This window comes from Eretmochelys imbricata, chromosome 18 (assembly GCF_965152235.1).
Source record: "Eretmochelys imbricata isolate rEreImb1 chromosome 18, rEreImb1.hap1, whole genome shotgun sequence".
In the NCBI taxonomy this organism is placed as follows: Eukaryota; Metazoa; Chordata; order Testudines; family Cheloniidae; genus Eretmochelys; species Eretmochelys imbricata.
In genome coordinates, this window is record NC_135589.1 from 5,787,877 (window position 1) to 5,804,002 (window position 16,126).

The 16,126-nt window shown below is 43.7% G+C and overlaps 1 protein-coding gene across 4 annotated transcripts in view; it reads left to right on the forward strand.

The window, feature by feature from the left end:
• DDI2 (DDI proteasomal shuttling factor 2) overlaps positions 1-16,126 on the forward strand; it is a 37,517-nt gene that overhangs the window by 10,805 nt on the left and 10,586 nt on the right. For 3 of the 4 annotated variants that reach the window (XM_077837094.1, XM_077837098.1, XM_077837096.1), the window contains exons 2-8: positions 3,305-3,434; positions 4,712-4,948; positions 7,865-7,991; positions 10,775-10,902; positions 11,536-11,664; positions 12,514-12,617; positions 13,229-13,418. In XM_077837094.1, coding sequence (XP_077693220.1) covers positions 3,305-3,434; positions 4,712-4,948; positions 7,865-7,991; positions 10,775-10,902; positions 11,536-11,664; positions 12,514-12,617; positions 13,229-13,418 — 1,045 coding nt within the window. Of the gene's footprint in view, positions 1-3,304; positions 3,435-4,711; positions 4,949-7,864; positions 7,992-10,774; positions 10,903-11,535; positions 11,665-12,513; positions 12,618-13,228; positions 13,419-16,126 lie in introns of those variants that run through there. The other variant, XM_077837095.1, reaches the window with a different exon arrangement.

Sequence of the window (16,126 nt, forward strand, 5' to 3'; positions counted from 1 at the left end):
GTCTTTAATAAATAACTAAACTATTGTTGTACGTAAATAAATAAGGTTTTTAAAATGTTTAAGAAGCTTCATTTAAAATGCAGAGCCCCCCGGACCAGTGGCCAGGACCCGGGCATTGTGAGTGCCACTGAAAATCAGCTCACCTACCGCCTTTGGCACACATGCCATAGGTTGCCTATCCTTGCTGTAGAGGGTACCTGAAAGAGCTTCATTTGTATGATGTGCTGCCCAATAGAACTGATGGAAGAGAAGATCCCATGTTTGGAGATGCAGCTAGAAATTATGGTTGAGTTTAGACAGAATTTCAGAAGATGATGGAGAGAGGAGGTTGAAGAGAAAACTCAATGCTTGCAGATGCCTGCTGGCCAAGAGAACTGTGAGGGTAGACCGCTGGATGAAGAAAGTGGCCCATGGAAGAATGTGACTACAAAAACAAGGCATAGGAGAAGACTAGCTAGCAAGGGAGAAGTAGAGCTGAAGGACAGGTTTTGCTCAGTTAGAAAATGAAGGGGAGAGGCAGACAGTAACAAAAGAGCAAGGAAGACGAGTAGAGTAGCTAGTCCTACAAGAGGCGATCCAGAATTCAGAGCTCCAGGACGATAGAGTATGACTTGCAGAAGATTGCAAGTGAGAACAGATGACAAGAAGACTTGCAGCCAGGAAGAACAGAAGAGGGAGGACTGGAGACTCACACCAACACCAGGAAGAAACAGTCTACACAACTGGGGACTCCCTACTAAGAAGAACAGATAGGCCTGTCACCAGATGGTGTGCTGTCTGCCAGGACTAAGATATGAGATGTGGACGTGAGACTGAAGAGGATCCTAAGGGGAGCAGGAAAGAAACCATTTATCGTCTTTCACATGGGAACAAATGATGCTGCTAGATTCTCACTGGGACACATCAAGGAAGACTGCACCAAGCTGGAGAAGATGCTTAAGAAATGGAGGTTTAAGTGATCTTCAGTGGGAGATCTTCAGTGTCCATAGAGGAGGAGAGCAAAGGAAAGACAAGATTATGATGATCATCAGATGGCTCAGGCAGTGGTGCTACAAGGAGAGCTTTGGGATGTTCGACCACTGGGAGCATTCACGGACAGAGAGCTGCTCTCACGAGATGGACTCCACCTGAGTAGAGAGGGTAGTAGACTTCTGGGATGGAAGCTGGCAGAGTTGATTAAATGAGCTTTAAATTAGGAATTTGGGAAAAATGTTTTGGAGGTGGTCATATAATCCCCACACCTGATTATAATATTTAGCAGGAGGGAAATCAAGTAAGCGGATAGAGAGGAGGAGAATGGACAACAAGAGGAAAGATTATTACTGTCATTGGTACTGGCACTGGCAGGTAGGCTATGCTGGCAGTAAAATGATTGTGCCTTATCAGATGAAGAACCTGGGTAAGGCCAAGTGAAACAGCTAAGATGTCTGGACTCCAATGCAAGGAGCCTGGGTTGTAAACAGGAAGAACTAGAACTACTGGTGCAGGAGGTGAAACCAGATATTATAGGGTTAATGGAAATGTGGTGGAATAGTAGTCATGACTTGAGTACAGGTTTTGAAAGGTATGTGCTGGTCAGGAAAGGCAGAAATAAAGATAAACATGGTGTAATAGCACTGTATGTTAATGATGAGGTAGACTGTAAAGAACTTGAGAGTGACGGAATGGAATGTTTGGGTCAAAATCATTTTGGAGAAAAATGGAAACAGACTCCCCTGGAACAGTGCTTGGGATCTGTTACAGACCCCCAGGATCTGATTTGGATATGGATAGACCAATGAAAGAAATACTACTGGGAATTGTGTGATTATGGGAGACTTTAATTTCTCTGATATTAACTGGAGGACCTCATCTGGAATACTGCTTGCAATTCTGGTCTCCTGTATTTGAGAGATGAATTCAGACTGGAACAAGTGCAGAGAAGGGCTGCTAGGATGATTAGAGAAACAGAGAACTTACCTTACGAGAGGAGACTTGGAGCTTGGGTTGTTTAGCCTAACAAAATGAAGGCTCTGGAGAGAGATGGTTGCTCTCTATAAATACATCAGAGTGATAAACACTAGGGTGGGAGAGGAGTTATTTAGGGCCAATGCTGGCACAAGAACAAATGGATATCAACTGGCCTTCACCAAGTTTAGTCTTGAAATTAGATGAAGGTTTCTAACCATCAGAGGAGTGAAGTTCTAGAAGACCCTTCCAAAGGGAGTAGTTAGTGCAACCTAACTTGTTTCAAGTTTATGGAGGGGATGATACGATGAGGTTCCATACTATGACACATGACCTTTCCACGATTGCTATTAGAAAATATCTCAAACAGTCAGAGATGGCTCAGAGTCTAACTGATTATCATATTTGGGGTTGGGGAGGAATTTTCCTCCAGGTTAGATTGACAGTGACTAGAGGGTATTTTTGCCTTTCTCTGTGGCGTGAGAGAGTGTGTCACTTGCTAGGATTATCTGGGTACATCTTATTTATTCATTTCCCTACCATTGCAGGGGCCTTGGGCACTGGTGCCCCTTAGTCCCTCTTATTCTCTGCCTGTGGCACACAGTCTAGTCTCCAGTGGGCTGTAATGCTTTGGTCTAATTTCAGTTGTTGGATTTAGTGTGTGGATGGTGTTGGTGGCCTGTGATATACAGGGGGTCAGGCTGGATGATCTGTTGGTCCCTTCTGACTTTAGAATTTGTTGTGCATTGACATAAGTTAATGGTAATGTAAGTTCTGTAAAACTGGATGTTATGGAGAGTCATGGCTACATATTCAAGGCTGAAATCAGAATTCCACTGAAGACCTCATGTCCTCCTATCCTGTCCGGTATTCAACACTTCTGCCTTGAAATTCATAAAGTTATTGCGGCTGTCATTTTTATGATGGGAGATCACAATTTAGGAAGCAGGCAGACAGAGTTTTGGCTGAAGGTGATTCCAAGTTTATATGGGAATATGTAGAAATCGGGGCCTTATCCAAAGCTGCTCTAAAATCTTCCATTCTTATTCCTTAACCAGCCCTTCTCAGAAATGCTATGTACTGTGAAACCATGTTGGTTTCCTGTAAGAATAATTCTCTGTGGAGTACTGAGTACTCCTCTTGGGAACTATCTGCCTAGTGCACAGGGCACTTGATTTGCAGCAGTCTCTTGAGAACTGCACACTTACCGGTAATTCTTTTGGATTCATCTTGAAATTTATAGTGAATCAGATTTAATGTTCCTAAGTAAAATCACCATTTAGGGTCTTGCTGTCAGTCCACTTTGTGCCATGTATAAGCTTGTTTCCTGTCACGCTGTCTCTCTCCCTATATACAGATTGTCTATGCGGAGAGGCCTCTAACTGACAACCACAGATCATTGGCCTCGTATGGCTTGAAAGATGGGGATGTGGTGATTTTACGGCAAAAGGAGAATGCGGAGCCACGGCCTCCAGTCCAGTTTCCAGGTGAGAAACTCTTCAGACTAGCTCGCTGGGCTACCTGCTGTTGGCTTGCAGCCCCCCTTGCTGTACCCAGAAGATTACCTTTAAATTGTAGTTGTTTAGCCTTTTAATGCTCTGGAAGTTTTATTTATTGATGTGTATGAAACTTAACTAATGCTGTCCTATCAAAGATCTACTAATGTATGAAATTTAAAACGTCCCCTTTTTCAGAGAGTTAATAACTTGGTGATAGAACATTTACTTGGGGCAGAAAGTTGGTTCATTAGTAAATAAATACACCAAAACACTACTTTATATGTGTGTAACACATTTCATACAAGTGCTTGAAAAACTTCACAATAGCCATCTTCATCAGGAAAAACTGTTTTTGTTTGGGGGTGGGCTTTTTCTTTGCTTTGGTTACTTAAAGGGTTTACTTCTTGCAGTGATGCTTTAGTCCATGGATAAGCATGATTTAGTTTGCTGTTTGGGGGTGGGAGAAAAGTGCCCAAAATAATTTGTTCATAAAAGCAGCTTCTGTGAATGCATGTGGATTTTTATAGGGCTTCCTGTTCCCTCCCATTCAGTATAATGGTGCAATAATAGGCAATCTGTGCTGCTCCGACACATTAGAGGACTGTTGCAATGTGTGCTCCGAGTACATCTCGTGACTATGCACAGAGAAGCTGAATCTTAGCAGACCAATTATGTGATGCAATATTTATTCAAAAGATTCCTCAAGCCCCATAGTATGGAATTGGAGTCCTACTTCCCCCTTATAATTCTTAGTCCTAAGAGTTCCTGTTATAATTGTATCCCTTAACAAAGGAAATGTTGACCGCAGCTTATAGCAGGGGAATGGCTGTAAAGTCCCAGCTCTGCCTCAGCTGGAAGATTGGTGGCTGCAGTGCAGGGCTTCGGTAATATTTTTTCACTACCATATCTCCTTTCATCTGAGGAATTCAGAAGTGCTTTACAGGCGCTGTTAAGCCTCACAACCCCCTTGTGAGGTAGATTGGTGGTATGCATATCTCAGAGTTGAAAAATTGTGTCGGAGGGGGTTAAGTGAGTTTCACAGGAAAATGGGCCAGATATGTGACTAGACCCATTACATAAATATGTAATGGTATTCCTAATCCACTAACCTGAATACGTTGGTGACACAGTGGAGCTCAGACATGAATTGCTGTGTAAATGAAATACTCGTGTAGCATGTTCAGCCATTCCACCGCTTCTGACTGCATTGTCCACAGCAGCTGAGAAGGTGAAGTGGTCAAACTGTTACCTCATTTTCCCTTAAGGTCTGCCCAGGATAGACTTCAGCAGCATTACAGTGCCTGGGACATCGGCCCAGCTGCAGCCACAACAGCCGCCAGCGCAGCATCCTCGCCCATCGCCCCCGGGTACACCACCGTCCCTGCAGGGCTTGGACAATCCGACGTTGTTACGGGACATGTTGCTTGCCAATCCCCACGAGCTGTCCCTGCTGAAAGAACGCAATCCGCCCCTGGCTGAGGCACTGCTCAGTGGAGACCTTGGTAAATTGGGATTTGGAGGCGACTGGTTCTTCCTTGCTTTGTCTGAGGCTGTTGCGCGGTAACTTCTGTCTGTGCCGAGTCCGAGTACAAAGTGGTCACGGGTGTTCAGTCAGTTGGATTGCTCACAATGGCTTCTTAGTGAGTTTACTGCGGACTGCACTGGAGGTGGAATTCCCCTATCCCCAGAACAGGAATAGCCCTCGCTAGCAACAGCTTTGTAAGCTTCCTCCGTGCGACCCTGCGGATGTGTCTTGTCCCCTTTCTTGGAAGGACCAAATCTGGGGGGTGAGATCAGTTTTTAGGACCGGTTCCATCCCTGGCCTCTGTACGGAGCATCCTATCAACTGTACCAATTACTGGTAACTGTATTACCATCCCTAGTTCTCTACGATCCAAACAGAAAATAGCTCATTTTAAATCCCATCCTACCTCCCTTGCAAAAGCCTGGAAGATATTAATATTTCGTCACTACAGACATGGACTTAAAAAAAACCTAAATAAGAGAGGCTTTGTATCTCAGTGGCAGACACCTAATCTGGCAGCCCTGTGGTCGCCCTGGGAACCGGTAAACAGTGTTTGTTTCACTATTCCTTTTGAAGAGTTTCCTTAAATGTCTTTTAAAAAATTGTACATTTGGCTTTTTTAGAAACAAATTGTTAAAATCCTTCTGGGTGCTATCTAAGATGGTGGTGCACTTGGCAGACTTAGTAGTATAATGCCCTCCACACTCTGCTGGTGAACACTTGGTCTTTGCTGCTCACTCCTCGTTTCATTTGAGCTTTATTTATTTTTGCAATAACATAGAGCTCATTTAGTATGAAAACAGATCATTTGCAGACATTAAAATGCATGGCTATAAACCCTTACTAGAGATCCATTTGTAGAAAACTGTTTATCAGGAGCTTGGTTACTAGTGTGAAGGTTTGGGAGAGATGATGGAAGGAAAAAGCACTCTATAGAAGAGCCTCCCCTAGTTTTTCTCCTCTTGAAAGACTGCAGGCTGGTGACTTCTCCCAGTACAGGAAGGCTGGAGGAGAGAGCTATGTGTTTGGGTTTTTTTAAAATTCTCTATACTGATTTTATATATATGAACAGTTGCAAAGAGAGAGAGAACACAGTAATGTACAATACTGCATGCCATGTTACTAAAGCATACAATCCTTTACTTTCCATAACAAGTGTCTTTTATTGGCCCTCTCTTGAGCCTCACAGTGTGTCCCCTGTATCGGAGAGCTTGTCACAGAATCACGTGAGATGTTCTTCCCTCCCATCCTAGGATGAGAGCACTGCTTCTAGAGCTCGCCGCCCTTGATGGTGCAAGGATGCTCTCAGTGGTAATGGTGCAGAGCACGAACTGCAGGGTCCCAGGACTAGCTCATCTGCCACTTTCCTTGTCTAATCTGTACAGTAAACTCTCATAATTCAAAATTGGTACAGCACTGTGCATTCAGAAGGGTGGATTATCAGGTTATGCTGTCAGAATTTGCCATCAGCATTTGGGCAGATATCCAGATCTGCTCTCACAGTAGTGTCCAAAATACATCAAGCTTCAATGCATATGTAATTGTGTTAGGTGCATTACAATACATCAGAAGGTACCAGCTATACAGAGCATGGAGCCATGGAAATCAAAGCATCGGACTCCTTGCTGAGTAAATAAGTTTTCAAGGCCAGGTGTATTGGGAACCACTGCATTTCCTGAAGTGAAAGCACTAGCTACTGTTGACACACAACTGTTTTGATTTCTGCATGCAAATGGTGTTAAGAATTAATTTTGTTGTGTACAAACTTTGAAAAACCATGGCTGAAATTTTGGTATCTAGAAGTTGTGCACCTAATTTATTTTATTTTTTTCAAAAGTAATCACTTCTTAACTCCCATTCAGTGTAGATTTAGGCATCTAACTGTAAGAACTCAGATTTGTAAATCTTGGCCTATGTTGGTTTTGAAATAAGACTGTTGTTTGGAGCCTGCAATGTCATAGAACTTTGACTTTGCTCAGATGCAAAATTAATCTATTGCCAGTAAGTTCTGCTGCTGTCTTTTTGGTGGAACATCTGATTTTGTTGGCAACGTGGTCCAATGTACAGAGCAGCACACTAGGATTCAGAAGACCTGGGTTACATTCCTGGCTATGCCACTGACTCACTGTGACGTTGTGTAAACCAGCTGACCTTGGTGCCTCCATTTCCTCATGTAAACATGAGTATGGGTAATGACGTCCACTCCTGCAAGGCGCTTTGAGATCTGTGGGAGGAATGCTAAGCGTTAGGGTCGCTGTGACGTCCGTTTCTCCTAATTGAAAAAATGTTTGGCTAAAGATGGTTCTACATACGAATGCATAATTTAAACTAGAAGCTGGAATACAAATGTTGAATCTCTGACTCCTATTCTCGGTGTAATTTATTTGCTGCTTTTGGAAATGTTCTTGCATGATATCACTGGGTAGGTCTTGCTGCAGTAAAGCAATGAAAATATTCTTTAATAGCAGCTCTTTGATTTAAATGTTATGGTGTCTCTGCACATTAAATCCATTTGCAGACAATGGAAAGATAAATGTAGGGTAACTTCAGGTCATTCAGAAGCTGAGAACTCTGTTATGTCTACATAGGCTGTTGGGCATCAGGCCCAATGCGAAGTAGTTCAGTCCACGGAGATGGGAGGCAAGGGAGAAATCTCGAGTGATTACGTGCTCAAGCCCGTGAGTTCTGTCTGTGCTGGCTGGTTTTTCAAGTAGCCCTGAAATAGAGCCCACTGCTGATTGCACTGGTCACTTTACTTTTCAACGGTGGCCAATATCTTTAAAAGACACTGTTTTGCTACAAGTTTAATAGCATTTCATTTGTAAGAGTAATTTCCAGTAAAGGGTGTCTGTGCATCTAACTATGGTGTTTGTATCTGTTTTTGTTACTGCAGAGAAATTTACCAGGGTGCTGGTGGAGCAGCAACAGGACCGAGCCCGCCGGGAGCAGGAGAGAATCCGTCTGTTTTCAGCTGACCCTTTTGATCTTGAGGCTCAGGCAAAGATAGAAGAGGACATAAGGTAGTAAACCTAAGTCCAAGGGAGAGCTCTGGACCCCTTTGTGGGACCCTATTCCAGTTGCAAATGCATTTTGGGGGTCTAGTTGGAATCAAGAGGGGCAGGTAGATCCAGCATTGTCTCCCATTTGTTGACTCTGTCACTTCTTTTGGTGGTGTGGTCTCACCCCCACAGCCATCGGAGTAGAGGCAGTCTTGGTCATCTCTCTCGACACGGGGACTGCACTTTCCCCAAATCCAGTCATAGTCTTTGTTCTTTCTCAGGGACCTTTCCCAATTCTGCAGTGCATCTACATGAACTTGCCAGTAGAGAGCACTGCATAGAAACTGCTTAACCAAAATTCTATGGAGACCCTGCAAGTAGCTGCCTGGGATATATTGGATCCCCTCAAACCTGAGCACCAGACTTGCAAACGTAGCCCCTAACCCATGTCTCCTGCAGGGCAGTATCACATGTTGTTACCAAGCAGGCTGCATCTTCTTGTTGCAGTCCATCTCTTTTTATATTTTGGGTATGTCTACGCAACAAAGAAAAACCGTGACTTGGGCTGCAGGGCTGTTTCACTGCTGTGTAGGCTTCTGGGCTTACTTCACAGGGTCCTAGAGCTCGAGCTCCAGCCCGATTCTGGACAGCTAAACAACAGGCTATGCAGCCTGAGCCCCATAGTCCCTGGTCAGCAGGCACAGGCCTGCCACAGGTGTGTAATTGCTGTGAAGACATACCCATTGAGGCTTGGTCTACACTTAAAACTTACTCTGCCATAGCTCCCAGTGTAGATGCTTCTGACAGAAGAGTGCTTCTTGTCAGCATGGCTAACATTTGGGGATGTGGTGTTTCTACACCAACAGAAACTCCTCCTGTCGGTATAAGCTGTCTCTCCCCTGGGCGGCTGTAAGTTTGGTAGTGCAGACATAGCCCAACTCTCTGGTTAGTTGCGGATTTCAAGCATAATCATTGTCTGAAAAGTGATTCTGTAAAAATGGCACCATGCTGTCCCAGGTTTACTTCCCCTTTGTATCTTTTGTATGTAACTGCAGAGTCTGTAAGTCCGAACAAGGCTTCTCTCATTGCCAGTGCTACAGGCTCAGCTAGGTGCTGCCTGTGGGAGATGAGCTCTGATTCTTATGTTTCTTACATCATCGACAATAAATTCTTGAATCGGAACACAGTAAGCGGTTTTGCTGATGTATGAAGCAGAATGCCTTCATAATAGGTTCATATTGGTTGTGCAGAGTTGGCAGTGCTAACACATGCATTAGTAAAAGGGAAAATAATCATTTATTATATTGTAATGACTACTAAAGCATTTTGCACTATGTAAGTGTTAAGTATTTTTCAGTATTTCACAGTGCTGTTCAAACACTGACTAAACAGCAGAACATCCCCATGAGCTATTTAAGTTGTGTTGTTATCCCCACTTTTATAGATAAAGGGAAACTGAGGCAGAGAAAGCGAGTGATTTGCCCACAGCTAGACAGCCATTTAGTGACAGTGGGGATTAGAACCTGGGAGCTGCTAGTTCTCAGTTTTGGTCTCTGATCACCTGACTCATGCCCCTCTCGATTCGATTTTGTCCCCATGAAAAGATGGGTTGGGAGCAGATGCTGTGTGCAGCATAATAAATGCCACATTTTACCGAGCCACTTTTCTAATCTTTTTTTTTTTTTGAATGAGCGGGGAGGAAACCAGAGCGGTGGTTGCTGTAATCAGACTGGTACTAAATATCTGCCAGTCACACATACTACTTGCTCCTGACTGACTTAATCTTATATACTGTAAGAGAGCCCAATATGTGTTGGTTTGAGCTATATTATGAGTAAATAAAGCCAGGGCAGCCTAGTGGCTGTGCAATATGCTGCTTTGCAGTAATCCACCTTCAGTTCCCAAGCAGCCACGTCTTAGAGCTCAGCATATTCCTCTCCAGTGTCCCCTTCTGGAAGGTGTATGGAATATCACTGACTGCCTCCAAAGGGAGTTGCAGTCAGCCCTCCTGTGGTGGAGGGAGGGTTGCTATACGGTAGGAAAAGAGCAGACATCTTCCCTCCTACTGAAAAAAAGGGAAGCTATCTCTTTAAACTAGAGACCCTTTTATACTGGTAGATGAGCTATTTCCAGCAGGGTAGCTGCAGATACCCAACGTGCTCAAGGTTATGGCAGACACGGAGCTACATTTCATTTGGCTTTATCTACCTTGCATTCCTTTTTGTAGCCTTGAATTTGTAGAGAGACTTTGCGGTGTTGTCACTGCACTCACAAGAGTTTCATGTAACTAGTCCCAACCCTGATACTTGCAAAAGGGAAGACGCTACTGAAATGTTATGGCAAGCATTTAGAAACATAACTTTTGGGGATCCTAGTTTTGTAGCAGAATGACTAATATATGCAGTCTTTTGCCCCTGAGTTCTTTTTGTTAACTCTGTAATGACAGGTTTTTGTTGTAAACAGAGTCAGTTGCAGGTCTCTAGGTGCTAAAGTGCATCTGACCACTTTACTCCAGACTGCTACATTGGGTCTCTTTAAGATGCTACAAGGAACATTCTTTCCTTCCTGCTTGCAAGCATCCTGATGCCTCTGGATTAAGGCGAGATCTTTTGCTAACATCTGCTAAGTAGGCTGATGTTTAACTGCTGAAGTACGCCTTTCACAAGCTCTTCATGACTGGTGGTAGTGGGGACAGGGAAGATGACAAATCTGTTTGTAATCCTTGTAAAGGGGGAGGCTTTATAAATATGCTGTTTCTGCTCATGGAAGGCATGATTCCAGTTTCTGGTTTTCCTTTAATTCAGGCAACAAAATATTGAAGAGAACATGACAATAGCTATGGAAGAGGCCCCAGAGAGCTTTGGCCAGGTGGTGATGCTCTATATTAACTGCAAAGTCAATGGACATCCAGTGAAAGCCTTTGTTGACTCAGGTGATTCCCCACCACATATCCCCATTTTAAATCTCTTTACGCTCTTCTGCTCTCCCTGCTCCCCCTTCTCCTGGCTCTTTAAAGGAAATCATGAACCCCACAATAGGTCAGTTTATAGCATTCCTTTCCCACAGTAAAGAATTGTGTTACGAGATTTAAAAGGATCTAATTAAAATCTGAATGTACTTTCTGTCATTATTCAGCCTAATTAAAAATATTTGAGATGTGTGTTGTGGTTAAAACATGACTGGGAGTCAGAATTCCTGGGTTCTAATCTTGCCTTTGCTGCTGGCCAGCTGTGTAACCTTGGACAAGTCACTCTACCTGTGTGTCTCAGTTTCCCTAGCTGTAAAACTGAGATTTCCTTTCCTTTATAACACAACACTTTTCATCTGTAGATCTCAAAGTGTAAGTATTCAGCTTTATTGTAACTTCCATAGCCATAATGACCTTCAGGTGGTGGTAGGTGGACATGTGTATACACACAGAGCCATGGTGTAATCGAATGCCTTTGTGCCATAATGTAATTCCCTGCTTGCTACTGAGTCTTAGATTAAAATCTCTGTACTAGATTTTTAAACTAGCCCTTGGTTGTTTTTAAATATTGCTAACTCCTCTTTTCTCTGGTGGTAGGTGCCCAAATGACCATTATGAGCCAAGCTTGTGCTGAAAGGTGTAACATAATGAGACTGGTGGACCGGCGCTGGGCAGGCATTGCTAAGGGTGTGGGCACGCAGAAAATCATTGGCAGAGTGCACCTAGGTAAGTAGTGATACAACGGGATAACTTTACCTGTAATGGCTGTGGCTCTTCTTGGCGCCAAAGAGTCTCTACTTTAATACTGTAAACTTTGGGAACTGCTGTAGAGTGGCTTACGAGTTTATCAAGATCACATTAAGCTCACCCAGAGACACAATAACCAGGATTGCATCATGTTAAATGTTTTCATACACTTATCCTAACACTTTAATTCTGGTAGGTCTAGAGTCCCCATACAAATACAGAGGAAACCTTGATTCCTGGTGCTGATGGGTTATAAATAGCTTTATTCTTTGGTATGAGGGATCAGGATGGGGATAATGGGCAGTGTGAATTGTTTGGGGCAGAATTCCAGTGCAGCTTAGTGTATCTCATTCCGCAGTGAGGAGAGCACTTCAAGATATCTGTGTTCTTGCACAGGTTTGTCTGAAGAAAATGCCATACAAGGAAATATTATCTTCATTGTTTAAGACATTGACTATGAATTAAAGCACCAAAACAAAATTCCACACTCTGAGCAGCTGCATGCAGCCTCTTTAGCTCTAGCTTGAGGGGTTAGTTGATCAGTTCCTACTGCACTGCAGATCCAGTCAGCTTTTAAAATAATGGAGGGGGAAATATTTAGCCACTGGGGGCTAGCAAACTCCCGATAATCACCAGGGCTGGCTTAGAGCAGACTTTTCCACAACCAAGTCTATGCACATTGTTCTCTGATTCCATAACTTCCCCACAGAGGCTTTGTATAATTTCCCTTAGATAGAGAGATACCTATAGTGGAATCCTTGTGCTGCAGTGCTTGAGCACTTCTTGAGGCTGGAGGGTGGGTAATATGGTGTTTTCTGTGTGCTTCAGCTCAGGTTCAGATTGAAGGGGATTTTCTGCCGTGTTCTTTCTCTATCCTTGAAGAACAGCCCATGGATATGCTTCTAGGACTGGATATGCTTAAGAGACATCAGGTAATTGAATCAATTGGTGCTTGTTTTGCAAACAATCCTTGGCTCTTTCGTAAGTGCTAAATGTAAGATCTTTATCATCCTTATGAATTTTTTAGGATTAAAAGCTCTGAAGAGAGATGCCGACATGGTTTTCCCATAGTTTGGGGGGGAAGCACTTATACCTTGTAGGTTGTAAGTACTTTGTATCTTGTCCCAGCCTAAAGGTCTTTGCTCTGAACTCTTGGTGCCTGAAAATCCTCGGAGGTCTATACCTGAGCAATGTTTTAATAAAGACTCTGGGAAGTCCTCACTTGTAGCTGTAACCCTAGTTGGGCTGAAGAGCAGAAGGACCATAACTATTCAAGAGCTGGCTAATAGGAGCCGCTGTAAGAAGCCCCTTGGCATATTGAAGGGGCAGGCTGCTGAGCTATTTCTACCCAGCACATGTTTTTAGATCTACCAGTTGTTAGCACCTTCTTAACCCTTCTTCGTCCAGTTAATGTAACCCCTTAATAATTGGAAGTGACATTTTTCTAGTGCATTGTTAAATTAGTGACACATTAATGTATTCTGGTCCTGTGTTATGACTGACCGTTACCAAGACATCAATTGCACGTGTACTCTTTTCCCAGTGTTCCATTGATCTCAAAAAGAATGTACTAGTGATTGGCACCACTGGATCTCAGACAACTTTCCTTCCGGAAGGGGAGCTCCCAGAGTGTGCAAGACTGGCATATGGGCCAGGACGGGAGGACATGCGGCCGGAGGAGATTGCAGACCAAGAACTGGCAGAAGCTCTACAGAAATCTGTAGAGGAAGCAGGTACCACAAGGAGCCAAATCAGAGTAACAATCTGCAGAGTGCTATCAGTAACATGTCAGCTCTGTCTCCTGTCACTAGAAAGCTCCTCACTTTTCTCAACTGTTCTAGCACATCTTACTGAATGTAATGCCAGTGATGAGCAGGGGGATTTTACCCTCTCTTGCAGAGCCTCCTGATTGCTGCACTCTTTTCCTTGGGACATCTAAATCAAATCTCTCTTCATGGACAATACAGGCCGATGGGTTGCTGTGCCATTTTAACTTGGTCTTTCTTTGTGGTTGACTAGTAGCTCTCCCATTCCTCCCTGCCACCGTAGTCCATTAATCTTGTTGTTTTTAATGTACAGTGAGGGGACAATTTCAGTTAAGTGATATTTTAGCCATTTTAATCGGGGGGTGGGGAGGAGGACTTGTGGCAGCAGCCATGAGCCATGCTCTAATCCCCACAGTCTATACAAATGCTAAAGAAAAATTGTAGTGAGCTGTTACAGAATTGTCAATTGATATTTATTTGCGCTATAGCTACATAAATATATGAATTTTCTAAACTGTTTTTAGAAATACCTATACTGCTTCAGAAAGAACGAGGAGGACTTGCGGCACCTTAAGGCTAACAAATTTATTTGAGCATAAGCTTTCGTGAGCTAAAGCCCACTTCATCAGATGCATGCAGTGGAAAATACAGTAGGAAGATAGATAGATACAGAGGACATGAAAAAATGGGGGTTGCCATACCAACTCTTAACGAGACCAATCGATTAAGGTGGCTATTATCAGCAGGAGAAAAAAAAAGTTTGTAGTGATAATCAGGATGGCCCATTTCAAACAGCTGGCAAGAAGGTGTGACTAACAGTAAGGGGAAAATTAGCATGGGGAAATAGTTTTTAGTTAGTGTGATGACTCATCCACTCCCAATCTTTACTCAAGCCTAATTTAATGGTGTCCAGTTTGCAGATTAATTCCAGTTCTGCTGTTTCTCGTTGGAGTCTGTTTTTGAAGGTTTTTTGTTGAATAATTGTGACTTGTAGGTCTGTAATTGAGTGTCCAGGGAGGTTGAAGTGTTCTCCAACTGGTTTTTGAATGTTATAATTCGTGACGTCTGATTTGTGTCCATTTTTTCTTTGGCCAAACCAGACAGTCTCTATGTAAATGTACATGGCAGAGGGGCATTGCTGGCACATGATGGCATATATCGTGTTGGTAGACGTGCAGGTGAACGAGCCTCTGATAGTGTGGCTGATGTGATTAGGTCCTATGATGGTGTCCCTTAAATAGATATGTGGACAGAGTTGGCAATGGGCTTTGTTGCAAGGATAGGTTCCTGGGTTAGTGTTTTTGTTGTATGGTGTGTGGTTGCTGGTGAGGATTTGCTTCAGGTTGCGGGGCTGTCTGTAAGTGAGGACTGGCCTGTCTCCCAAGATCTGTGAGAGTGATGGGTCATCCTTCAGCATAGGTTGTAGATCTTTGCGCTGGAGAGGTTTTAGATGGGGGCTGAAGGTGATGGCTAGTGGCGTTCTGTTACTTTCTTTGTTGAGCCTGTCCTGTAGTAGGTGACTTCTGGGTTCTCTTCTGGCTCTGTCAATCTGTTTCTTCGCTTCACCAGGTGGGTATTGTAGTTATAAGAACGCTTGATAGAGGTCTTGTAGGTGTTTGTCTCTGTCTGAGGGGTTGGAGCAAATGCGGTTGTATCTAAGAGCTTGGCTGTAGACAATGGATCATGTGCTGTGGTCTGGATGAAAGCTGGAGGCATGTAGGTAAGCATAGCAGTCAGTAGGTTTCTGGTATAGGGTGGTGGTTATGTGACCATCGCTTATTAGCACTGTAATGTCCAGGAAATGGATCTCTTGTGTGGACTGGTCCAGGCTGAGGTTGATGGTGGTATGGAAATTGTTGAAATCATGGTGGAATTCCTCAAGGGCTTCCTTTCCATGGGTCCAAATGATGAGGATGTCATCAGTGTAGCGCAAGTAGAGTAGGGGCATTAGGGGACGAGAGCTGAGGAAGCGTTGTTCTAAGTCAGCCATAAAAATGTTGGCATACTGTGGGGCCACGCGGGTACCCATAGCAGTGATGGTATCTCGGAGCTGAAATATTACTTTACTCAGCAACTCTGAAAATCTGATTTCCTGTTTATTCAAATGAGGAGTTACTGTATCCTAACCTACATCTTCGGTGTTAAAGGTGATCTGCAAAGGGGAAAAATAATGAGCTTGTGCCCCTTCTTTTACTGCTTTACAACATAAGAGAAGCCTTAAAGTTTTCAGGTTCCGGTCCTGTCTAGGCTGGAAGGCCTTGATGACTGGAGAACTAGCGAAACGGGACTTGTCTGCACTGCAGATGCTCTATAGCGTCAAAGCTGTGACGCTACAGCTGTGTCACTATAGCGTAGATACTTGCGGTGATGAAACGAGTGTTTCTATTGCTGGATCTAATTCACCCCCTTGACACGCAGTAGCTAGGTCAATGGAAGAATTCTTGTGTCAACCTAGTGGTGTCTGTACTGGGGCTTAAGTCAGCTTATAAGAATGGCCATACTGGGTCAGACCAGTGGTCCATCTAGCCCAGTATCCTGTCTTCCAACAGTGGCCAATGCCAGATGCTTCAAAGGGAATGAACAGAACAAGGCAATTACCAAGTGATCCATCTCCTGTTATGTATTCCCAGCATCTGGCAGGTAGAGGGTTAGGGACACCCAGAGCATGTGTTTGT